The sequence below is a fragment of the Pleurodeles waltl genome, chromosome 8 (genome assembly GCF_031143425.1).
Source record: "Pleurodeles waltl isolate 20211129_DDA chromosome 8, aPleWal1.hap1.20221129, whole genome shotgun sequence".
NCBI classification, from domain to species: Eukaryota; Metazoa; Chordata; class Amphibia; order Caudata; family Salamandridae; genus Pleurodeles; species Pleurodeles waltl.
Genome location: NC_090447.1, coordinates 771407631 through 771435244, shown reverse-complemented (window position 1 = coordinate 771435244; position 27614 = coordinate 771407631). Strand labels below are relative to the sequence as shown.

Below are 27614 nucleotides of genomic sequence, written 5' to 3'. Positions count from 1 at the left end.
TCCCTTGCTTTTAATTGCACTATAAGCATAATCATTCTTGTAAGTCCTTTTCTCTAAGCCTTTTTCTAATTTCTCTTTTAATGCCTTTCTCCTGTTGTCTGTGTGATCTGAAAAGCTCTTCTCTAAAGGTGTAAGCAAGCATGTCAAGTTACTTCTATGCGCATAAGCTGTGCCAAATGTTAATGTAGGTTCAAAGAAACCTATGACTAATACTAGGTCATTATCCTTAGCTACTCTACTCAAATACCTAATTCTAGGGACAAACGAAAACACATCATCATGATTTGAGTAAAGGTACTGAATGTACTCCTTGTTATAAAACCTTGTTAGTAACAGACTACAACTTATCCCGTAGGTTAAAGGAAAGCTATGATAGGTGACTCCTTCCTCGACTGATGAAGGAATCTGCGTACACACTGAACAATTCTTCGTATCCATTGTCTCAACATACTCACTCAATAAGCGATAGAAAATGTTATAAGAAAGTTCTCCCTGCGCATTAGTATACTCATGCAAATATTTCTCATCTATCCTGAACTTCTCTAATGCCGTTAGTGCAGTAGTCGTTTCAAAAGCTGAAGTACAGTTGGCTTTTCTCGTATCAAGAACTGACATGCCCACAAACAATATCCCACACATAATCGCCAAACCAATGCTCATATATTTACAGCTACTAGCACCTCTACCTTGTTGACTAATGTTACTCATGATTTGTAAAGAATCAGAAAGTAGAAGAAATTTTGAAAAACTTGCAGCAAAATTCAAAAATAGACCACTCTTCTTTCAGCAGTTCAGTTTCACTTCCAGGAACCCTTGTTAAAATCGGTTATAAGCTTTGTCAAAATCAGGTTTCAAAAGTCAAATCAGATTATCAATGTCCAGTTACTTTCAACAGTCTCTTTCTCTTAAAAAAAAAAAAAATTCTCAGATTGTTTCAACAGTTCAGTTCAGTTCCTTAGCTTCCTTTACATGCCAAAATACTGACCTGGAACTTCTCTATCAAAACAGAAAGACAAAAACTCTTGCTGCCATTCGTGCGTAGTTGCATACACCCATTCACGACCTGCGTATCTTCCACTTGCTATTCTCTTTCTTTTCAATTTTCGACCACCATTCAGCTCTCCTTCACTTAGATCTTCTTTCCTTGTTGTGTCTACTTCTTCTGGGATTGTTGGTTCGCCAACCACTTCTTTCCCTTTCTCCACTTGCGATTCTGTCCACTTAACTCCTTTCATCCTTTCAGTGGGCCCTTTGTCAGTATTCTCGTCAGAATCGAACTTGAACCTTTTCCTTGTTCAGTGCTCTTTTCTCTTGACGGACCCACAACCGGTTCAGGAGGAGTCAGATCATTTTGACTTTGATCCACCTCAACTCCTTCCCCTTCTGGGCCTGGAAATTGCTCTGTTTGTCTCTCAAGATCTTCTGCTTCTGGGAAAGCCCTCCTCTGAATAGGTTCTCCTGCTGCTTCAGTTGAGATAGGCTCTCCGTCACCCTCCTGGAGATCTCCTCCCTCGTCTCTCACAGGAGTGACTGAACCGTTGTCAACGAGCTCAGATCCTAGCTCAGATCCCCTTTGTTCTCCTTCCGACCCTGAAACTTGTCCCACAGTTGTTGGTACTCTCAACAACGCTTCTTCATGATCCAGTGGACATGCCGCCTTCTTTGTATGACTTGCATGAATCCAGTTCGGAATTCCAGCACACGTCACAGCTGTAGTAGTTGTCAAGACCACTTGGGATGGTCCCTTCCAACGAGGCTCCCAACACCTCTTTTTCACATGCTTTCGGATGACAACCCAGTCCCCAGCTCTCAGGTTGTGCCCTGGGTCATGGCTCGGTGGCAGTGTGGTGGCCTCCACCTGCTGAGAAAGAGCGGACCACATCAGCCAGACCCTTGCAGTAATCCAACACCATATCATCAGTAACGTTGACAAGTGCATATGCAGGCACCCCTGGTAACCTCATTGCCCTGCCCATGAGGATCTACAGGGGCGACAGTCCTGTCTTCCTGTCATGTGTGTTTCTCATTGACATCAACACTAAAGGCAAACGCGTCAGGCCATTTCAAATTCGTAGCTGCACACATATTTGCAACTCTTGACTTCAAGGTACCATTCATCTGTTCTACTAGTCCTGATGCTTCAGGGCGGTAACTAAAATGTAACTTCTGCTCAGTATTCAGTGCTGCACACAGTAATTTAATTACTTCATTGTTGAAGTGACTTTCCCTATCCGATTCTAAAGAGATTAGAAATGCGGTATTAGTTCCCTAAGCAGAGTAGTTTCGCTACTGTGAGACTATGATTTCTTTGTGTAGGGTACGCTTCAATGCAATGACTAAAGATGCATACAATCACCAACCCATTTCTCAAACCTCCACACACAGGCATCTCAATAAAATCCGTTTGCATTCTGCTGAATGGACCTCCTGCTCTTCCAGCTTGGCTCAAATTAACCATTGTCCCTTTCCCTGCATATAACTGTTGACAAATAACATAACGATGGCAAACTGCTTCAGCAACTTGTCTTAACTTTGGGTTGAACCAATGATGTTCGAACAGACGTACCATGGCAACCCTTCCAATATGTGCTTGACCACAATAGTACCTTGCCATTTGAGACAATAAACTATTTGGTAAAACCAATTGACCCTCCGCAGAGACCCACAATTAATCTTGTCTTTATACACATTTCATTTTGCTCCATGAAAGTTTTTCTTCCCTGTCAGCGTTATTCTGCAACGATTTTAATTCTTCCAAAGTGTCAATTATTTTCAATGCATAGCTTGGACAAGTTTCATCTTCAGGTAACAGTTCCGACTTGTTTTTGAACGATATACAGTTCAGTGCACAAAACCTTGCGTCTTGATCTGCATATCCATTTCCCAATGACACACAGTCCTGCAATTTCAAATGTGCACTGTATTTCACCACAGCAATCTTTTCAGGCATTTGAATAGCATGTAACAACTCTTTAATTCTCTCACCGTTTCTCACTGGTGAACTAGAAGAGGTCAGGAAACCTCTCTGTGACCACAATTGACCAAAATCATGAACTATTCCAAATCCATACTGGCCCTCCGTAAAGATTGTAACTTTCAACTGCGCAGAAACATGGCACGCTCTAGTAAGGGCTACCAGTTCTGCTACCTGGGCAGAATACACTCCTCGAAGCCAAGAAGCTTCCAAGGTACCTGTAATTGTGCCCACAGCATATCCTGCTCACAGTGTCTCTGTATTGTCTCTCAGACAAGAACCATCGACAAAAATAATTTGATAATTTTCTTCCAATCGAGTATCTCTAATGTCAGGTCTTGGTTTTGTGCACAACTCAGTTACTTTGAGACAGTCATGTTCAACATCTTCCTCTTTTTCAATTTCAGCATTTTCACTCGGAAGTAAGGTTGCCGGGTTCAGCACTGTACATCTTTAAAATGTCACGTTCGGTGACCCCAAAATACTCGTTTCATATCTAGTCTACCTTGCACCAGTCAAGTATTGGGTTTTCGTCCTTGTCAGTAGAATCTCAATAGAGTGAGGGACCATTACAGTCAGGGGATATCCTATCACAATGCCCTCACATTGTGTAAGGCTTTGACCAACAGCGCACAAAAAACCCGGTAAGGATGCTGCGACTGGGTCCAAAGTAACTGGAAAAATATGCTACTGGGCGGTTTACACCTCCATGGACCTGTGTCAAGACAGGGAAAGAACATGCATGACACTCATGACAAAACAATGTGAAAGGTTTCGTGTAATCAGACATACCCAACGCTAGAGCCCTGCGCAAACTCTCTCTCAGTTCAGTGAACGCTTTCATTTCATTCTGGTCTAACACTATGGGATCAGTGAGTTCCTTATGAGTCAGCTTCTGCAGTGGTCTTAAAATGACTGAACACTTTGGAATCCATTGGCGACAATAACCCACCATTCCCAGAAACATCCGGATATCTCTCTGTGTGGTTGGAGGACTTATCTGCAACATGGTAGTAATCCGCTCTCTGAATATCTTTCTTGAACCCTTCTCAATCTGGTGACCCAAGTATTTCACTACTTTCTGACAGTATTGCAACTTCAGTGGAGACACTTTATGACCATTCTTTCCCAAATGATTTAACAGGGCAATCATATCATACTTCCACTCGTCCCTTGTCTTGGACGCAATCAGTAAGTCATCAATGTACTGCACTAAGGCCGATTGGAAAGGCAATTCCAATGATTCCAAAATCTTTTTCAAAATCTGATTGAATATGGAAGGTGACTCTGAATATCCTTGAGGAATTCTGCACCAGCAATAGACTCGATCCAGGAATTTGAAACCAAAGAGAAACTGACTGCCCTTATGAAGAGGCACAAAAAAGAATGCTTGTGACAAATCAATGACCGTGAACCACTCAGCATCACATGGAATCTGGAACATTATCACAGCTGGATTTGGCACCACGGGACAACATTTGACCGCAATCTCATTTATCTTTCTCAAATCCTGAACAATCCGAACCTTCCCACAGGGCTTCTTCAAACCCATTATCGGTGAGTTACATGGACTGCTCAGCACTTCTTTCAGAACCCCTTGCTTTACAAAATCTGCAATTATCTGAGCCACTTTCATCAGGACATCTTGTGGCACGTGGTGCTGCGGAAGTTGGGGGAAAACTGCATTCGGATTTATGGTAACTTTGACTGGCTCCACTCCCTTTATCAGACCCACTTCTTTTCCTGTCAAATCCCATACCTTCTCTTGTACCGTTCCCTGCAAATCAGGATGGAGCTCTTTCACTGTGAACATTGGGAAAAACTCAATCAAGGGGTACTCCTCATTTGTAGTTTCACATCCTATTTCTGGGGCTTGGTCTTCTTCATCATCACTATTTGTCTGAATCTCAAATCTATCATTTGAACTAGTAAGCAAACACTTTGTCTTACACAATAAGTCTCTTCCCAGTAGAGATACCGGACTTGAATCACAGACTACAAATTTATGTAATCCCTGGAAATTGCCAGTCTCAATTTGCACTGGCTCTGTAATCGGGTTAGTCAAATACTGGTTTGCTACCCCTACAACCTAAACTGTTCTACCTGAATGGGGCAAATTCGGAACGTCTACACTTCTCGCTGTAGAGCGTGTAGCTCCTGTATCCACCAAGAATGAAACTCTGTGACCCATAACCTTTCCCTTCACATAGGGTCCTCTGATCTACCTCTAAGGAAGGCGCAAGCACACGTTGCTCCTCATCTGAACTGTCACTCGTCCATTCACCATTTATCCCATTCTCATTGTTTAAAGGGAATTGGTGGCACTGTATTACAATTTCTGTTTTGCCTCTGACCTGTTGAGAAAGCATCATCTTTTGCTGCTCCATCGGGGCTTGAGGTATTTGAATTTGCTGTCTAGTAACCATGAGAACCTCCTTTTTAAGATCATCCTTCAAGGTCAAAGGTACTTTATGTACTTTTCGTTGGCCATGCTCTCTGATTTTTATCTTATGGACAAAACCCTTAAATATGCCCACACCACTGTTTAATATCTCAGGATACGTGTTCCCACTTGTTACTTTCTGCTGTAGACACCTGCATGTATTCCCGTTTCATGACCACTTGCTTAGGATTATTCAGGTCCAATACTACATTTAAATTGACTTGATCACACCATCCTAAAAGACACACTTCATCTTTGGCTACGTAAACAGTTCCTTGAGACACACTACAGTTGAATTTAAGTTTTGCCTCAAATTCTCCTATAACATCAATAGACTTTCCACCGTACCCTACCGGTTGAATCTTCGAATGCCTTAAAGTAACTTCTTGACTTCAGAATAATTCATTCCATTTTGTTTCACTCAACAGTGTGAAAGGAGACCGAGAATCCACCATGACTCGTACCTCTATACCATTAATCGCCACCATGCAATAAGGCCTTCATGCAATAGATGTATTCAACTCGTAAACTGGTGATTTACACTGACTGACTAGAAAAATTTCATCCTCACCGCTGGATGATGAAGTGTTATTCAAATCCGTATTAGTTACTTTACTCGTATCCAGTTGACTCGACTTGCATATCCTTGCAAAATGTCTTTTTTTTATGACATCTGGCGCACATTTTGTCGAAAGCTGGACAAATTTTAGCGTTGCCAACGTGAGACGTACTGCCACACCTGTAGCACTCAATAGGTCTAGTAGGATCTCTCCTTTCATTTAAGTTGCTTATATTCTGTTTGAGACTATCTTTCTTAGCGATTTTCTTGTTTTTGTTTTTTATTTCGAACACATCATGTCGCTGAGACTGATTTTTATTGTCAGTGATAGTCATTTGTTCCATGAAGGACACAGTGCTTTCAATTCTGGTGGCTACCTCAATTTCTTTCTGTAACATTAGATTGGGTGTAGATAATAAAGCTTCCTGTACCTTTTTTTTGTTGTTGTTTTTTTTTTCTACCAATTGATCTCTTATCCTTTCTTCTTCAAATTCTTTGTACTCACAAGATACAGCTAAAATCCTTAACGCTCCGACATAGAGACACTGATTCACCTTCTACTTGAACACTCTTAAAAAATTGCTCTCTCCCCAATGTGACATTTTTGCACTTTTTAAATCGGGAATCTAATGACTTAATAGCAGTTTCATACTCCTCTTCGATTCCATTCCCTTCCCCTTCAATTACCAAAACTAACTCCTTTGGAATGTGTTTGAGTATTTTCTGACCTTCAGTCCCCAAACAATGTCTCAAAATAGCAAATTTCCTTTTGTGAGTAACATCCACCTCCACAAATGATGAATGCGATGTCTGAGAGGATGAATTGAGACAAGGTTCATGGAAACCCTAGTCATGGATCACGCCCTCACGGCACGCATGGGAGTCCTGCTGTTGCACAACACTCATCGCCACTGAAAAGATCACCGCTGGTAAGTTTCTAATAGATTTATTCAGCAACAACTGGAATACTCTCCTCTCCGTACATCGCTCTTCCTCCGTCCTCGCTCTCCCCCACCAACTGCCTCACATTGAATCTCCATTCCATCACGATGCAAGGTGCACGGAAGAGTGCAAGCTCATAAGATAAGACCCAACAGGTAACTCCCATATTCTGATTCACCATCCGAGCCTTGTTGGACTGTGTCCATGCCACTGGTGTAAATCTTGGCATTACCTGCGGCTGCACTTGAGGCAACAAAATCTGAATCGGCTCAGTCTGAACCAATATTGGTCTTGGGAAGACCTGTTCCGTTGGCACCACTAAGTTCGAAGTTGTTTCCATAATGGGCACATCAGGATAAATTCTCTGCACCTGTGGCGATCGCATCTGGGTCTGCACTACAGGAGTAGTTCGCACATTAAGACCACTCTGCACCGCATTCTGTGTCAGGTTAGCATTAACCTGCACCAGACTCACTGTCCCATTAACCTGTGTCGGGGCTGTCGGATCAACACAAGTGCTAGGACCACTCTCATGTACTGTATATGGTGGTGGTCGATCTCTCAGTAACTGTGCAATAAACTCATCGTCTTATTCTTCCTCTACTGTTGAGGACTTTCTAGCCTCTTTACTTTCAGACAGACTTTTATCAGTCTTCCTAGTCTTTCTTTCCTTCCTTCTCATTCTCTTGCGTAATTGCCGGAAACAACTGAATTCCTTGCTAAGTCTCTGTTCGCCATACCTTCTGAACGCAATCCCATCTAGCCTCCGCTAGAGTCTTTTCTACCTTGATCATCCTCCTCTCGAATTTCAATTGCTGTTGCTGTCTAGCTACTAGCTCCCAAATCGCTAATGCCTCAAATTGTGCTGGTCTCAGAAGGGGCGTTGATTCATATAGCGCCATCCGTAAATGCTCCAAAACACTCAAATTAAACGTCCCATTTGTATGAAACGCTAAGTTCCCATCTTTCCCTGTCAGTTTGCACCATTGCTTTAACTGAAGACATGGCGCGACACCCTTCTCTTCCATTACAGTGTAAGCTGGTGTACCTTCTGGTGGTGTAGCCTTGCCTACACTCTCTGTAATAAACGTATCTCCCCTTAGGGCAATCTTTAGCGCTTCAAAAAACTTCATCTTTTCTACTTTTTGTTTATTCAAAATCAAATCAGGAAGTCACTTTTAATCCCAAGATTCCTTTCACCCACGTTCTCAACCAATTGCCTCTCACAGACGGCTGCCAATCCGCGTGCGACCCTTCTCACTAACCCGACACTCACATGTACTGCGGCTGACAAAGTCTTGCGCTTCGTCCTCCTAAACTTCAATTCACACAAAACGAATGCAAAATATTGCGAGCACTAATCAAAAAACAAAAAAACAAACCTACTGGTTTACTACTGGAAAGGTAACCGAATCGCTTCAGAAACCTTATGGATTTTTGACTGATGGCTCTTCTCTTTCTCGGTCTCCCAGATTTGCAAGCAAAATTCCACCTGCAAATTTTACTCTCAACTGATCAATGGTTCTGACCTGGTGCACATAGGACTCTCCAAATCTCAGTGGAGATTTTTTTTCGCCCACTTTTACTCACACACTGACTTGTTGACTACGCCAGATCAACCTACTAAACCAGACAAATGACAACATATAACCAAATGTCTCATACACTTTTCAATATACTCGGGAGTCTTAGACCACGGAGGGTCCGTACATCAACAACCACATGGACAATTTTTTTTGCACAAAGCGCCACACACATGAAGTTTGACTTCCTCCCTACTCTCACACTGCGGAGTACCCACACTCCTACTGCAACTTCATTTGGAGTATGCAAACTCCTAAAATCCTCACAAACCTCATTATTCACCTGTGATTTGCATAAGCTGTGCAAGCGCGACCTATTTTACTCACTCTATCACTAGAATGCCGGGAGCATCCTCAAACACCCATTAGCAGGATCCACGATCTGGGAAAGTCATTTCTAGGCTTAAGAGAATATCATTTTCTCCCCAATTATCATTGAAAAACAAAATCTCAATAATAATAAACTCTCAGAAGGACCCCCCCATAAAGCTGCTACCATCTATGGGAAGACCTGTTCCTGGATACTGTACGTCTATGATAAGCTCCCAAGGAGATGAACCATCAATCTCTTTCCGTCTCTGTTATCACTCTGTACTGGACATCTATGGCAAACTCTTCAGGAGACTAACCATCAGTCTGCTACCATAACTGTTAGCGCGTCAGACCTTAATAAGTAAACTTACAAGGGGACGCGAAGAGGTCGATGAACCTTTTGACTCGCAATTATGAAGTTCTTACCTTAGCTTCAATACTGGATGCACAATAATCAACAATTAATAGTAATCCATAAAATCAATAATCAATGGAGTCAGTAATTATCACGCAGCATGACCTTTCAGTCATGAATAACCACACCTCTAGTAAAAGTCTAGAATGTTTATTTCCCTATACTAACAATGCTAAAGTCCTGTAGATTAATCTCAAAATCAAATGAAACGCATATAGAAACAACACTGGTTGTCTAAAGTAGCGGAAGAAACGCAATCTAATCAAAGCTAGAACTACAGCACATTCTGAAGTTGCAGTGCAAATTAATAGCAAAGTCAGCTGCGTCAGGTTTATGTCGTACATGAAATTCACCAGTGAAATACATCAAGCATTAGTGTCTATTTTGTCATAAGTCTGGATCCTTAACTAACGTCAGATTAGCTTCAGCATGTTGGGCTTCATGCAAAACAATTTCGTAACACCAATTTGGAAAAACATCTAACTATGGTAGAGCCATAGACAAAACAGCGCAGTTGGTGCCTAGAAAGGAATAGCAAATATGCATAATAATCACATTTCGGTGTATACCTATTTTTAGTATGGATCAGCAAAGCAGAATCAGTCTTCGTCCTCAGGACATCAGTCGATGAGCGAGACATCAGGCTCTCAGTCAGGAAAATATGGGCAAAATCATTAAGCATTAAAGTCAAGCACGTCTCTAGTAAAGACGCATAAGAAAGTAATAACCTTTCAGTCAGGAAATGTGGGTAGAATGACTGTCTTCTCTCAGAATGTCGGAATGAATGTGTCCATCTTCTTCCTCTAATTCCCTATTGTTCAGTTAATTGTATGTTCACAATCTGTCCAATAAAACTATTATCCTAAATCTATGAATTCTAATATTTCTCCGTTCTCATATTGTCGATTGGTTCGTCTTGCGATGTCTTCATCATCTGGCTTGTCGGGTAACAATATTGTTGCAGCTTCTACTCTAGTCAGTATCTTCATTGTTCTTGTCCTGGGAAAGTCAGTCTCACACACATTACATATAAAATGTTGCATTCGCAAGAAAATCATCTCCTAGTAGCTGGTTCACACAAAAAGCTTCCGTTACGAGCACATTTAAACAATACAATAGACATTTCACAGCTTAATTCACTTGGTCAGCATTTTTACTAAACGCTAAGAAATACAGCTTTTACATGAGGACTTGCAAAATAGGTCAAGACACTCGCTAAGGTAAGGCCTACAATCAATAAAGCTAAAGCATTCTTCATAACTCTCAAAATGTCACATATTACTGCATTAGTCTAACATATTGAATATTTCATAAGTATTAATCATTGATTAGTACATTTCGTTAACATTGGTGGCCATTGTTCGTAATCACATTTCCAAATGCGTGCATTATTTTTCTGTTTAATTTTCTACTTAAACTTTATCATTCAAAATATATAAACACTTAATTTTTACTGGAACACCTGCGCTAGCACACTTGATCCCACAAATCAATATGGGAATGCCAACTTAAACTTTAGTCTGTAATTTCAAATTCCTTCAGATTTACAGATTGTTTTAAAATTTTCACTTGTGCGTCTTTAGTTATATACACCTTATTAATCTGTTAAATAATATTATTTCATAAGCATTCACAGGCCACCTGAGTAGGCATCGTGGACTCAGACGGTGTCTGCCGGACCACAGGTTAAGAACTCCTGTCATAAAAGATGCCTGAGAAAAGGTACCTTGAGCTTCTCAAACATCAAATTAGTTCCTATATTTTTAATATCACATATAGATAGACCAGTCATGTTCAGAAAGAGATTTGGGAGATTTCAACATTCTTTACCTTCTTTTTGCTTAGGAAAAATCAAATTGTTTTATTATTGTCAAACGATTACTGCCCTTTACCTTTTAAGTATGTTGTAAAGGATTCAAAAATGTTAACTTCCACTGTAAAGTGAGTATTGTGTGGACACTGCCAGAGTTGGTATTGAGGTAGTACCACACATGAAGAACATGAAAGCCTTTATGTTTACTACATTTCCAGCACAGGTCACTGTCTTGCAGCACCCTTATTGATGTATATTGTGGACTCCACTGTGTGCTGTTGACAAGTTGATTCTAGGTTCTGTAGTCTAGGGAACTATGTCTGACTTGTATGACGTGGTGAGATCCGATATAAGGGCTGATTGATGTATTTTGCTTGTGAGTCCAGGTTCTCTTCAGATTTAGGGATGGCCCTGATATGTTTCACGGAAATGTATACATTTTTATTGCAAAGCATTCGAGCCATTTCTGCAATATGTGCTGTGAGAAACTGGATCCACAAAATGAGCAATATAGTGCTTTGCTAAGTTAAAGCAACTTTTGGAGAGGAATTGTAGGATCACCACTAGCTTTGAATGCACTAGCTTCCGGCCTACCTTGGAGAAAGTGTATAAAGTGTTTGGCAGGAGGAATACAATATTGATTTTGAGACGCCAAAGCACACAGAATTCCTAAGCTGGTTTAGTAAGAAGTAAAATGTAATGTCAGAACACTAATACCAAAATTTGTTAGGAAGATCAAATATTAAGAGTTTAAAGAAACTGCTGACATCTACCAGTAGTCTTCGACAGAGTGTGTTCCAGAGCAACCACTGGAGGCCAGTTCTCCACTAATGAATAAAGAGTCACAAGCTAGTTGCTGAATCTGACAAAGACAAGGTGATCTAGAGCACAGTGAGCTGTCTTTTTGGCTGGTGCATATTTCCATCTTTGAAATGGAGCCACAGACACTTTCCTCACTCTGGTAATGAAGTTGAAGGCTCAGCAGTTTTGCAGATTCTTGATACTTGCAGACGGGGCCCCAGCTGCTTCTTGCAGCATTTCTTGGATATTCTGTACATGGAACCAACAAAATCCAGCCCATACGGTTACTTAGTTTAGTGAGCAGGTATTTGTCTAGTGGGACATTCACTCTTCAGGAAAACAGTCCCACTGGGTATGAACACTTGTTCAGCACACTTGGATTAAACATGGGATTATGGGGGGTTGGGGTGAGAACATGTACTTATCAACAGAGCAGTTTGAGTAGTTCACTCCTCCAGGTGAGAGCACAATTGGTTGCTGGTTGCCACTAAAATCTGTACAACAAATCTGTTTCTTACTGGGACTGAAAGAGAGGCCTGTTGTTGGTACTGATACTCATTGTATGAAATTCTAGTGCAAGATTAGAGTTGCAAGTTAGTAGCAGGAAGCTTTCACTAATCTTCCTAATCGGAGTTGACCGAGTCAAGAGCGTGGTTGGTCTGTCTTACTGCTTTCAAAAACTCTGTGCAAGTCTTATATTTTCTTCTTGTACAAGACCCCAACATATTCTCCCTACTGTGTGGTAGGTCCATTACAGAAGTAACTCGACTATCAGTGGCAATGTTTTTGAAGCCTTTTAATTGCCTTCAGACAGTCATCCTCCTTTCCCTGGCCCACCCTGGAAACATGAAAACCTTAGTGTAAGAAGTCAGACTTAATTCATTGAATCTTCTCTGGACCCCATCATTGGAATGTGAGGGGAGAATGCCAGTTCTTTTTGCCTATTCACCTCCCCAAAAGGTATCGTGTATCCTCTACATGCATACCCTCGCTAAGTTCATAAATCAGTCTTCTCAAATCCATATCTCTTGAGCTCAGGGAGGCCACACGTTCTTGTTGCAGGGCTGCCGTGCTACCTGCATGAGCAAGACAAATGGGTGTCTGTGTAAGAGAAATATTGCAGTAAGAAAGTGCTTTTGAATTATGTTACTGAAAAGACACAACAGCCTCGTATTTGCAACATGACACTTCAACACGTTCAACACCCAGGACCTGTGAGCTCCAAAATGTTTTGTTTTAAATATGTAATTATGTGCTATAAGTGTTCCATGAGGAGGCTGGATGTTCAGAACCTTGTGGAAGTGGACAACCTGCCAGGGGTTGAATGGTTGTAACTGAAGAGCAGCAGTAAACGAATTTACTTAATCTTTTTGGACCGGTTTCTTCCCAAGATGGGTGATGAGGATGGCATACGTGTCTGCTACGCAAGTCTGCTGATCCAGCCCCCCCTGAGAGTTACCTGAATGTATATCCTTTATCATAATGCAAAGTTTGCTGAGACAACTCTAGCAACAGGCAGGTTTAGTGGGGTCTGAGGGTTTTTACTTGGATTTAAGCTGTTGGTGCAGCATTTAGGACCTTCGGATTCAAGAAAAAAAACTGAGGGTATGTCCAACGGTTCTTGGATTGTGCAATGGATTGCAGCATGAGCCTGAGTTTTCCATTTGTGTGAATGTGTAAGGCGTCCCTCGCTTTCTGTGACCCCCAGGAGTGGCATCGTTTTCTTCTTTAGTAAGTGCAGAAAACAGTATACATGAGCAGAGAATTCTGATCCTCGTGTTGCTCCCCACATTGGAGACTGCTCTAACTGAACTTGCCATCTCTTGTGTCTTGCGCATGAGATGGCGCCAACAAACCTAACATCGTGTCTTTTACCACGTGTGTGCGTAGGCGGTCGTGTGTGGCTGTGGAGGTGGAACCTGCCAGTAATTTAAAGCTGCCAGCACGTACCTGACTTGAAGTCCGATCGTGACACCAGCACATACCTAGCGGGAGTGTGCAGTTTAGCTGGATTGGTTTTGAGACTCACAAGCATGCAGTTCTCTCAAGTAAGTCCTCCCATTGGATTCGGAAACATGAAGTATTTCTAGCTTGTGAAGTTCGCATGAGTATAGAAAGAGGACTCGGATTATTGTAACAGTTGAAGCAGCTTGGTACTTGTGCATAACAACTCAATCGAACCTTCTTGATTGTGTTACACATCATTTCGTCAATGGTGACTACTTTATTTTAATTTTAGTAGCTTTGACGATGGTGACTACCTTATTTTAATTTGGTATTTCTATGGTGTTCCGTCATGGATGTACAGTTTATTACAGGGCCTCTCGTGTTTTTGCAGAGCTCAGGACTTCCTATTATGTTTTGGGAGGATTGGAGGACTCATTAAAATCTTAATTGGAGGCAGTAAGTGGGGATGTGTTTGTTGCCAAATGTAAGCTGGCCATATTGAAACATAATTCGGGTGGGAAGGAAAGTGTTAAAAACTTTACCTATTCTAGTGAATCAAGATGGCAATAGAGATATTGTATTCGATGCAGATGAGGTGCCTGATGATGAATCTATGGATGCTATCAAAGCGTTGGGGTCAAAATTTGGCAAAAAGAGGAGTTTTGTAGTAGGAAGGGGTACATTATTTCCCATGCCCAGTTATCGGGGAGAAGTATATAGCAATATGATTCTGTTCTCAGAGCATTAGCAATGATGCATAAAGTTGAAGATTTACAAAAAGAGATTATAAGAGCCCCATAAATTGAAAGTGCCTTCCTTTGCTAACACTATTAGGATAGCTCATTGCATGGAGAACACATATAGATAAGTAAAAGAATGCCACTAGTTGAGACAAAAGTGTGATAAGATATTGTACAGTTAATGCACAAAACTCAAAAAGGATGCAGTTGCAGAATGTTTGTGAAAGCACAGTTTGTAAAGGAAAAAAGTGTGTGCTTTCAGTATAGGAGTACAAAGCATGAAGCAGCGTCCGATGTATTATCCTACGAAATGTGTGATAAAGATTTATGGTTGTGAGATTTCTGTCTGAGATGATTCTTGCTTGCCATATTCCTTGATCGATAGTCATCCGGGGAAAACTGAAGGATTGCATGTTGATTCCCTCAGACGTAACGCCTGAGGATTATTATGGGGTGAAGTTCCCTGTAGCAGGATGTTTAAATGGTGCACTGCAATATAAGAACAGGTCAGCGAAAGGCAAGGTGTATGTTGATGAAAATAGGAAAGCATTGTTCAGGTGGTTGAGAACAAAAGGCTTTGAGTATGATATTGAGCCAAACCACTCTGATCAGGTGTTACTCACTGATTTATGTGAGAAAGATATGTGAAGTTGTAAGCATCCCACATTATTTGCTGAGCAGTTGGAGGTGCTTGAAAAAAATGTGACCATTACTTCATATTATAGGAGCACAGTTTTCCCAAGGTACACAGTTGAAAGGTGAATTTGATTGGCTGTGTGCATCTCATGCCATTGAGCCGTATGAATGGCTTAGTCCAACTGTGTTGGCAAGAGGGTCTAATGGAAAATTACAGAGATGCTTGGATTTGAGGGACCTTATTGAGTATATCTGGTTTGACTAACACCTCCTTTCCACACATTAATGAAACACCCATGAAAATGAGATGGCAAATATTTTACATCTCTAGATCTGTCAAGTGCGTACCATCAAGTGCACTTGCATCCTAAATCGAAACACCTGAAACCTTGTAATTTGTGCGTATGCCGTTTGGTTTAACATCTGCATCACCAGTTTTCCAGGGAGTGATGCAAGGTGTGATGATGGGTGTTGCTAATGTATGGCAACATTTTTTGTGGAGTTCTGATACGGAACATCATGATTGGGGTCTGAATGTAGTGTTAGAAAGGTTAGAATGTGTGGGATTGACGGCCAGCATTGAAAAGTGCAAGTTTGGAGTGAGCGAAGCGGAGTATCAGAAGCACTGTCATGGGATGGCATAAAACTCAAGATGAAATTGGTGGAGGATATCAAAAAAGCACCTTCACCTACTAATGAGAAGGAGCTCCGTTCTTTTCTTGGTATAGTTGAATACTGCTCCAAGTTTGTGGAGCATTTTTGGATAAGGTCATGTGTTGTCTATTAATGGGGAAAAAAGGGGTGAAGTAAGAGTGAGTGAGTGTAAGCCAATCTTTGAAACCATCAATCAATCCATTGTTAAAGCTGTGGTCTTGAAGCCTTTTGATCGACAAAACCATTATTATTGTGGTTGGCAATCCATATGGTCCTAGAGAAGTGTTGATGCAAAGGAAGAGTAACCAAGGAAGGTAGTCGCGTTCGGATCCTGGACGCTGAGGGGAGCTGAAAACACCTATTGTATGATAGAGGAGGTGGTGTTCGCATGTTGGTGTGGTGTGCAACATTGTAAGACCTATGTATGGGGCACTGCATTTGAGCTACAAACTGACCACAAACCCCTAATAAATGTATTTTTCACCAAGGGAGAAGGAACATCAGCTCGTAGGATTGCCAAATGGTTGTATTGTTGCAGGAGTATAATTTTTTGTGCCAGGTACCGAAAATGTAAATGTAGACTGTTTGTGTACTTATACTTGATGAAGGTTGTGCACATGATGATGACTGGGTAATTACTGATGTGGAGGAATCATGTAGGAGTTGCATTTCTGAGGAGGGAATAGAGAAAAGGGTTGTCAGTGGATAAGAATCTGCAACTACTTATACCATGCTTATCTTAGGCTATTGGGCAAGCTAATCTGGAAAGATGAAAGTGTACGAATATAAAGTAGTATGATCTGAATTTTCTCTTTTAGAAGAAATGGTCGGGAGGTGTGAAAGATTGGGGTGCCCACTATGGTATGTCCTAGATTATAGGAGGTGTTGCACAAGAGACATGTAGGAATGTTGGCCATGAAGAGGAGAGCTTGCATAGATTTCTGGTGGCCAGGTTTGGATAAAGAAATTGAAAGGCACACGTGAGACTGCATTGCTTGTACGTGCAATGATGAATCTCATTCCGCTAATAAGACTCCAATGGAGTCAACAGGCTCTCAAAAAAGCATGGCAAAGGCTGGGAATAGATGTCTATCCCCAGGCTCATTCAGTTGAAAGGGTGTGGAACGGAAGTATGTTGTGGTGTTGGTAGACTACATTTCCTAGTGGCCTGAAGTAGCATTCATGAAAGAGATTAATGCATCAAACATACCAACTTTTTGTGAAGAAATCTTTAGAAGAGAAGGGTGTACTGAATAGGTTGTGCCTGACAATGGTCCACAAATTAAAGCAGAGGAATTCCAGTGGTTTTTGGGAAATAAAGGTTATAAAACATCATAGAACTGCAGTTTACCATCCCTGGGAATATGATCTGGTTGAGCGTTTAAATCAGGAGGGTGTACAGTTGGCAGTGGGGAGTGAACTTGATTGTAAGAGGGAACATGCTGTGGAGCTATAAAAATGTCACCTTCTATTACAGGAGATACTCCATTGTTTTTGCTCAAGGATGGTATAGCGTGTACAAGGGGTACTCCTACGTTGATGTAGAGGGTGTGCATTTGGAGATGGACAGAGCAAAAACTGAAAGTGCAATATGTAAAAAAATATCTGGAAAGACATAATGACAGCTTGAGTAAAGCATTGTATAATCAAAAGCAGTGATTGTGTAAGTGTATTTGGGTTCGATTTGAAGAAGGGGTTCTTCCAAGTGGTTATCTCCTTTAAAAAAATAAATAAATACATTTAAAAAAAGTGAAGGGTAACGCGGTTTGGTCGGAAGAAGGAAGTGAAACACAAGGACAGTGACGAAGTGTAATGACTTGGAGCGTCGCATCTGGATGGGAAAAAAAATGCAAACACTAGCATGACAGTGCATAGTGACTTGTGCATCACTTTCTCCTTAACTGAGGAGTGTTATGGAGTACGTATAAAGAGAAGGACTCAAAGACTATGGGCCTGATTTAGATCCTAGCAGAGGGAAATACTCCATCACAAATGTGATGGATATCCCATCCCCCGTATTACGATCCCGTTGAATCCTATGGAGATCATAATACGGCAAATGGGGTGTCTGTCACGTTTGTGAGGGAGTACTCCAACCACCAAGATCTAAATCGGGCCCTATGTTTATAAATTAATTTGTAAATAACGTAAAACGTAACTGAGATGAAAGTGTCAATTTCTATTAATGTAGCATTTTCTTACACGTTTGTCTAGTTGTCTAATTTTGCATAGACAAATTCTAATAATGTGAAATGCCTTGCACATTGTTGTATAGTTAGATCATTTTGTTTTCCCATTTTTAGAAAAGGAGATATGTTGTGTTGTGATTATATAGTTATGTGCTGGCTGAATTCCATAGAGAGGCTGGATGTTTCAGAACCTTGAGGAAGTGGATGCCCTTTCAAGGGTTGGATGGGTGTAACTGAAGCTCAGTAATAAACACATTTAAGGACGCTTCTTGGACTAGTTACTTCCCAAAACAAAGCATATTTCACAGCTCTTTTACTGATATTAGAAGCAGGATATTCAATGTATTAGAAGTATTCAGTCTCGCCTATTCTTGAGCCTACAGCAGTTCAGGTTGGTTTGCTGACCCCAGAGCCGTTTTTTAAATATTTTTTTTTTAAAGTCCCTCATTGGGGGGGTTGGGTTGTAGTGGGGTTGTGCATAACCACATTGCACCTCACATGTTTATGCCACACAGACTGTTTCCTTTCCAACCCAGATATGCCAATCAGACTTTTTCTTCATGTGTATGGACCAAAGCACACTCACTCTGCAAAGTTTTTACAAATAATTCGTTGGGGAATCTCATTTAAAAATGGCAGATCTTTAAAAAGTGCGGAAGAAGAATACTACTCTATCTTTGTGTTGCGTGGTGTGTGGCAGTTTGGAGTATTTTCTAATGTGACTTCTTGCAGTTTTTGTGCATATTAGCGGTTGTACTTTGAGCAACGATCCAGTTCTCCAGATTACCAGGTGTGACCTGTTTTGATCCCACTAATGAATTAGACATCCGAAGACAAACTTTTTTTTAAGTTTAACCCATAGTTGCTTGACAGAGATGTCACAAACTCAGATATTTCTTCAACTTTATTTGATTGCATAGGAGGATTTCCTCTTGAGGTTACCATAGATTGTTTCTAGTCATAACAACCTAGATGATTCTGCTTCGACCCAATCTTATTGTGTGAGCACATGGCATGTTAACGATGCCAGATTGTTAGCTTTAAAATTCAGACAGCATTGTAAGTTACTTTAACTTCCCTAGGGTAAGTGGGGGCGGTTTTCAATTCATTGCCAGTTTTATGACACTATCAGTTTGTTTGAAATGATATGGTATCCGTACCAAAACACAATTTTGATAGACCTTCCTTTGCTACGTTACGAGTAATTTAGATAGGCTCAATGAGTTTGGTCCAATTCAATCTTTTAAAAAAAAGATGGCTGAAGCTTGAATAATGTTAGATATGTACGTAATGACCTATCTTTCAACATATTTTGAGTTTTGGCCGCATCATTGTAATTTTTTGATTGCAGCAAGTTCCTAAATCATGATGTTGAATGTTTGATTGACTGGCTTTTTCAGACGTTGGCCTCCAGTCCCAGTTACTCTTAAGCTGTACTCTGATCCTGCCCGACTTTGCACACCCTCTGATTATTGTCCATCTTTTAACCCCCATCCACACTCCCAAACCCATACCACAATGTACCATTCTCTACGTCATCCACAATTTCACACCCTCCTCTTTGTGGACCCCAAAATCAATGCTGTTGCCCCTCTAGCTGAACACTGTCCTCCCTTTTAAGAACACTGCTCTCCTCCATGATCGTGGCCTCCCTCACTGTGCTCTTTATCTTCTGCACTTTTGCCACCCTCCCTGTGGTTCTGCACACCCACCTCCTTTCTCAGCCCCTACTCGTCCTTCTCCCCTGCCTATAGAGGCTCTGTTTCCTGCTTCCTGTGTTGACTCTTTCTGCACCCCACTTTAATCTGTTTTCCGCCTTTGCTTTCTTGATCCCTTCGGCCCTCTTTCCCACATGGCTGTATTTCGCTTTCCTACCATCTTATCCCTGCTCTCTCACACTTTGTGCTCTCAACCCTTCTTTAAGCACTTACCCCCTCTCTACACTTTTATCCTCATCCCTTTGCGCTCTACTTGCTCCACCTGTAGTCCCTTGACTAGTCCTGCTGCTCCCAACTGCCTCATGCATGCTTGCATCCATCCTAAGCTAATGAGCTCTTACAGTCCCTCTGCTCTTCCACTTCCTCCACTCTCGCATGCTACCTTCTTTTACATTAACCTTCTCTCTATATCTAGAATTGATGCCATTGTTGAGCAAATTAAAGCAAACTTTAAAACATGGTTACCTTGTAGGATTATGAACTTTATAGTTTTCTTGTTTGCCCATCCGTAGAAACGTGTCCACTTCTATATTGTTAATAGAGAGTTTTAGCTAATCTCTTCTTGTACCTGCAACAGTATTTTGTACTTTTAAATTCAGTTTCTTAACATTTGTGTAGTGTCTGAGTTGATGTAGAAAATTACAAGGCCTATGCAAAAGGCACTTTTACAGTGAAATAATTTTGGCCTGCAAAGACAAGATTACGGAGGCAGGCTGCCTGTAGGTGCCCTGAAAGGCAGGATAAAGCTGAGCTGTCTGCCATGTCTCATAAACGACTGACAAATTTGCTTATTCATTCTGCCCAAAAAAAACTACCCTTCAGGTGTTTGCAGCCATATTAACTTGTTTAACATTCATGCATTGCTTCTTTTTTGGGGGCAAGAGACACGGTCTACTGTTTACTTCTTTTGTAATTGACCTAATCATAAATTTACAGCATGATGATATAGTAAGTTTTTAAAATATTTTTCTTTATTTGGTTTTAATTGTGAAAACTACACAGGTCGGCAATTGGCGTCGGTTGCCAATCCATGGCAATACTTGTAGTAGTCAATGACATGAATACACCATATCAAATTCTACATATTTTGCATGTTTCTCTGTCAGCTTTTTTTATGCCATTTTGTGGTGAGCACAGGGGTAATATTTGTAATGAGTGAGCCCCCCTAGGTGTGGAAGAATCATGGTGAGAATGTGTTTGTACGTGCTGCGGGGCGCCACAAGTATTGATAGGGTATACCCTGTACTGTCATTGTTATTTAAAAATGTGAAAAGTTACTTCATACAGAATCTTGAACACTTGCCCCAAAGCTGAAGAAAATTTGACACAATATTGCACAATAAAGGAGCTTCGATGAACTCTTCTAACATGTCTTTATCTAACCATGCCTAATATATTTTCTCTTACAAACACAGCATAGCGCATTGGAGAAAGTAAATCTAAATCAATAATTTATTTGCTTCTTTGCTTATCTTATTCTTATACTTAAAAATTAACTCCTTAATATCTATAACGGAAGGAGAGTTAGGAAGAAGAGGTTTAGCATGAATGTCTAAAGAGTGAGATTGAGAGTCTTGCCGTGTGTGTAGGTGATGATGGCATTATTCTAAGAATGGTCATAGAATAGTTAGGGGAAAAACTGTTGCCGAGTGTGTAATAGTTGGCAACAATAATGCAAGGTGTAAAAGTAGGAACGGTGTCAAGAAGGGCATCAAGTTACTCGAATATCTTAGGCTTCCACAGTAGGATCTCGTTTACAGGACTTGTACCGTAATCAACACACCATGAAAAGGCAGCCTCAGCATGCTTTGTGCTGGGATGAATAGGTGTTGGACATGGGAAGAAGTAGACTGAGTTGGAGAAGCTATCTCAATTGTTATCATTGAAATATTTTCTCAGAATAATTTCTGAAACAATTGGATTTTCTGTTTGTTATAAGAAATTGAATGACTTTCTATTGTTATTATGTCCGATGTTAGTGTTTCAAAGTTCAGCATGTTGTGGAGCTATGTATCCAATGTTATGACCATGTTAGCAAGGTATTGGTCAAATTTTATTTGCTAAAGGAAGTTGCATGTCTGGGAAGGCTGGAAGCAGGCAAAGGCTGTGGGAAAGAAAAGGTGTAATGAGAGGAGTGAGAACATCCTTATGTTTGGCTTCTTCACCTGGTTAATTTAGCCCTTTTAGAGTTCTATCATTTAACTGACCCATCCCTCTTCAATGGTACCATCCAAAAATTGTAATGTGTAGTGAATGAAAACAATTGTTATAATGTTTCCCATCACATCTTGGGATAACAAAACGCTTAGCAACACAAAAAATACACATGACCTGAGTCTGTGTACTTCATTATGTGATTCTACCTATGAGCCAGGGGAAGTAGTGCGACCTTTATCCAACTACAAAATATTATATTTGCTGTTACTCAGGCTGAGGAAGGGCGAGACACTAGTTTGAATATGCTAGCAAGGTCGTGAGGGCATTTTGTTTTAAAATGATAGGTGACCAACACTGTCTGAAGTCGGATTTTTTTAGGTGCAGCATAGATAGTTGAGGGTCCGAGCTATGGTTCATTTAAGAAGTCAGCCCCACATCACTACCAACTGGTGTTAAGAGTTCAGGGAGTGGGTCTTTGATTTCATGCTTGTATATAGGTGTACCTGGCAGTGCATTGGCTTACATTCAGCACAGTTTGTTTTTTCAGTTTCCTTGCATGTGATTTTTACAATTGCATACCCCTCAAATTTAAAAATAAAAAAAAATTAAATCGGAGAGAAAGACATAACTACTACCACACTCTTGTAGTTGAGAGGAATGCTAAAACTTGACACCTACAGGTATAGGCTGCAGATAAAACGTCGAGAAAGATTTTCAATTTTTCATTGTTGTCAGCTTGACCCTCATGTTATTATACTATAATAATAATATTTGTCTATAAACAATAAACATTAAATATGTGCTTAGTGGGGAATATATGTGTTGATTTGTTTTGCCTCCAAGCAGATTTTGAGGGTGAGGCTCTCAATTGAGCACCTTCTCAACTCTCTCTTCTTGTGAAAATCAAACCTATTACAGTTTTGAATTAATTCAGCATGCTAACATAGTTGTGCACTACCCTATACCTAAAGTTAAACATGGGGACACTTAGTGCCACAATTCTTTTTAGGAATGAAAGTACCAAAGAAGAAAAAAATTGCAGATGTTCCAAGTCTTACAGTCAGACCTGTGTCTGGTAAAATTGTTTAATTCAGTTTGTTGATTGCTGATTCACTCGAGTTGGCTAATGGGTTGAAGTGGACTCACGCCCATACTGTTTGGGAAGATGTGCATGGCATGCCGTATACATTATGCATTATTGAGGTACCTATTATCATTTATAGTCGATAGAGAACAGAGGGGTGGGGGTGTTTAATAGCTGATTCGGGTCCAGCCTTCCTGAACACTTGTCTTCTCCACAACCCCTAAACTCCCTTTCTCCACGAGTGGAAGTAGCCACATCTTTCATCATGGAATGGATCAATCATGTTATGTTGGTGGTCGCGTGTGATTGACCTTCCCTTTCTCCTTACCTTTGGAAGCTGTTGATGTTATCAGTGAGGCATTATGCTTGTAACACAGAACTTGCCTGTTTTTATGCCTCTTACTTACCACTCTTAAAATATGCATTTTACCATATGTTTAAAGCACGGTTGTAAGTCTTTTAATATCCATATATAATATTAATATCCTGGCCTGTGCTATTGGTCCCCCTCTTCTGCTCTTCTGTTACTTCCTCACTCCCATTCCACTCCTCAGAACAAAATCCTCTTTCGCCTCCTCCCTCGGCTTCTTATTCATCTTTTCCTTGCTTTCTGGGTTCCACTCTTGAATCCTCTTGTGGTTTGTGTGTGTCACCTTCATTCGAATCTCCGGGCCTGTACTTCCAATCTGTTTCATTGACCCTCTCTGTTCCCTCCAGACCACTGTGCACTGCGTCTTATGTTCTCCTTGCTAACAACTGTGTAATTAGTTTCTCTTTCAATAGTTTTCCTTTCCTGTCCCTAGACACAGTAGCGCTTTTTCGCGGTATATATGTTTTCTCTCTTCACTCATTGCTAAATGGTTGCCTTTTTTCTATAGCTTCCTTTTAATTATAGCAGTTTTACAATTCCCAGTTATTTTATAGCGCCGTCTTTTCACATGGTAGCACAGCTTGTTGGCAAAAGCCCTCCATACGTTTAATGAATGATTTGTTCGCTAAACGTAGCAAGGTTAGAATTTCCTGAGTCAATATGTCCTTATTCTTCCCTCCCAACTGTAGAGGTGGGGGGTAACTTGTAAATGATGCTTATTAATTCATTGCATGATTAACTAAGCGTGTTGCTTTTTTTTGGTTAATAAATGCGCTAAATGGTAGGTCTTTAGCCACCGTATTAATGATTTAGGCCCCCTTGTGGGACACAAAAACTGACATTCATACTGTAAATATTGTTACGGGGCAAGTGTGTATGTATATGGCTGCTAACGCAGCACTTCTATTTTTTTTAGCTGATGTAGCCCAGCAGTTCCAGTATGCGGTGAGGGTCATTGGAAGTAATTTTGCCCCAACTGTTGAGAGGGACGAGTTCCTTGTAGCTGAAAAAATCAAGAAAGAACGTAAGTAGTCTTTATTTTTTCTTTTCAGTGACTGATTTATAAGGTTTTTCTTGTAAAATGATCCCTCGCACTTATTTGGTAGGTGTCTGTGCTGACTGTGCCCATATTAGATAATGGGCACACTTGTCCCTGTTTGCACCATGGCGTACCTGTAAACATTACGAGTAATGTGCTGCCCAATATCTGCATTCATTCAGCTACTCTGCCTTTCTCTGTGCAAGCGATGCCTGATTGGACTTTAAAGAGGTGGCAGAGATCCCCCTGCAGGCAGCCAAAGAGAGTGATTACACTCCCCTACAGGCGGTTGTCTGGTTGATCTATGGGACCCTCTTACCTCCTTGCATGGTCACCATCAAGGGGTGCACTGACTGTTCACCTCCTGGCAACCTCTTTGCCTCTGCCTCCTTGTCCGGTTATGGCCGAACCACACAGAGACAGTGTTTCCGTCATTAATATGGGTAAAGACCCCCCCCCATACTTAGTATGGGTGTAGACCCCCCATACTAATGAGGAGAGCACTCTGAAGGTAGTGCTGTCCCTTTATGTGCACCAGCTCTATCTGAATTAGAGAATGAAACACACCAGTATCTGCGCCTTCTTTTGTAATACTGCAGTGCCCCCGGGGGGGGGGGGGGGGGGGGGCAGAAAATAGGTGCAAACTCCTGTTGCGTCCTGAGGCACTGTTTGTAACATTGCCTTCTCTATTCCGAAGTGGTTTTTCTAAGTCGCATAACTGCCTCCAAGGGTCTAAATGGTGAAAGATCAGCATAATGTGAATCAGAGTTTTCCACCTTAGTGGGGAAAGGATTCATGCCAGACTTCAACAATGCATTTGTATAGCGCACACAGCATTTTAAGGTATTGCAGCTCATTCAACATCTGGGCAACATTGCATGCGAATCCAGGAAGGCTGTGACTTGAGATAAATTTGCAAACAATGAATCTAAGTGGGTGGTTATCCTTAAACTCTGGCATGAACCAAACAATCCAGGTTCGATGTTGAACATGCTTGGTGAAAATTATCTGGATATTTGAGGATTTGGAGGCAAATACGTGAAGGTACCAAGATGTGTACGGTAATCCAATCCAGTTTAAGGATGACTTCTGCTTAATTAGGACCCTTGCCTGTCCCAGAGGCTTCCTATTTGTACCTTGAGTTCTAGTGGGTTGCAAAGGTTTTTATGACTAGGTGCTGACTGTCCTTGACGATTAAGTTAAGGACATCTTGATGAAGTTCTGATAGTGTGAGTGTAAATGCTGGTTAGTGCCGCCTTCTTCATGGTTGTGAATTTAAGGTATGTGCAAAGCCAGCAGAAGAACGCCCTGAGAAATTTTCCATTCCCAGCTCTCATAGCTGTTGACCTTTAAGTGCCTGTTTTTTCCTTGTGTAAAAGGAGCCCTTCGTAAGGTTTTTGTGAGCTATTACCAGCCTTGACCTGACATTGTTAAGCTTCAGGAAATCTATGAGGAAAGCATGTACTAGGTCAATTAGAGTGCTTATAGAAAGAACTTCGGATTGCACCCCACCTGAACTCTGAGCTATTCATGACTACCGTCTGCGGCTCTGGTAGGTGGAAGGGCCACCCAGACAGAATGAAATCCCGTCCCCATCATATCGGTGCTGAATGGATGAATGAATTGAGTGGAACACTCTTTGACTGTTTAGCAACTGATGTCCGATTTCCAACAGGTGAGTCTATGCAAAAATCCTTCTACATGAACTTGAGGCATGGGTGGCTGAGGCAAATCTCATACCGTTCTATGAAACTGGTTTCAGACAACATTCTTCTACCATCAGTAACATTATTGCCTTGTTTTGTCTGGTGCACTGCTTCCCTCTCATCTCAGTCGCCCTCGTCATGTGCATTGTGGATTACAGCGCAGCCTTCAATGGTTTTGACCACAACAAGCTTTGAGCAAAGCTGGCAGAGTGGGGTTATACCCTCTACCTCATGTAGCGATCATTTTTCTCTACTTGTACATGTGGTTCGTGTCAAGACAGGCACAGATAACTGCCACAAAACAAATCCCGACCACATGGGGACAAAATCAAGGGTGTGTCTTAGCCCCTATGCGTTTGAATCTCTATACTGCTGACAAAGGCTGCTCACTGATAAAGGCAAATATGATCCCACACAAGATTGCTTGCAGTAGGCTTCCTATGATCCAATACTCTGATGACTTGCTTATCCTGGGTCACACAAAAATGGCCCATCAGCTTGCCCTCAGTGAGCTTCACATCTACAACCTGCTAACAAGGCCCCAGGGCCAGCAGTGGCGTAATGCAAAAAGATGGGCGGGAGGCTGCAGAATGTGACAAGGGGCCCCTGAGTCTCCTATATCTCACATATACGTTGGCCTTGAGCCGAAAGGAGTCCCCTTGATGTATTGGGGTCCCCGTCCACTGCTGGGGCCTGCTTTATGCCCCCTGAGTACCAGTGCTCTAGCCCTTAAAACCGTATGTCCAATTGAGTGAGCCCTCAGTTGGCATACATTAACTTACAATTATGTCCCTAGCATATGGTATCTAGTTTGCCTATGTCCTGAAGTAAAGGGTTCCTCATGGACTGAAGCACTTACTGTGCCACTACGAGTGTGACAGAGCACAGCACGACTCACAGGCTGCCATTGTTGAATGGCAGAGCGATTTTTTTAAACTGCTACCTTGATTTTTCCATTTAAACCTTTGGCGAAGCCTGACCCTTTCCTTGTTAATATTTATAAGTCACACTTAAGGCAGGCCTAACACTCCCTAAAGGGAGGGTGCGCTATATGAAAAAAAGAACGTGTCTTGATGACTCTATATGTCTTGACAGTAAAACCCTGCATTGCTGTTTTTATTTTAGCAAGACTAGTAGGCTCATTGACTACTATGGAGTTACCTAACAACTCAGAAGTACTAACTTCCAGATGGGGATACTAAAGCTGATAATTAAAGGTATCAAAGGATTAGGGCCATATGCATCATGCATTTTTGCAGCCGATCGGGCCATTTGCGACTGCAAAAATGCATTTTGGTATGTATGAATTTCAATTTGCAATTCAATAACATGTTACCGAATTGCAATTTGGAATTCCAAATACATACCGATTTGGTATTAGGAATGGGTGTGTTCAGGTAGTCCTTTCCTAATACCGAATTGCAGTCACAAAACAGTCACATTTTACTGCCTACTTAAAGTAGGTGGTAACCCATTCGCAAACAGGATGGGGGTCCCCCAAGGGACCCCTTCCCCATTGTGAATGGTAGGGA

General features: G+C 41.3%; 1 protein-coding gene across 2 annotated transcripts in view; it reads left to right on the top strand.

Annotated features, from left to right (window-relative positions):
- TUBGCP3 (tubulin gamma complex component 3) overlaps positions 1-27614 on the top strand; it is a 317898-nt gene that overhangs the window by 69645 nt on the left and 220639 nt on the right. For both annotated transcript variants that reach the window (XM_069205019.1, XM_069205020.1), the window contains exon 2: positions 24254-24361. In XM_069205019.1, the coding sequence (XP_069061120.1) occupies positions 24254-24361 (108 nt within the window). The remainder of the gene's footprint in view (positions 1-24253; positions 24362-27614) is intronic.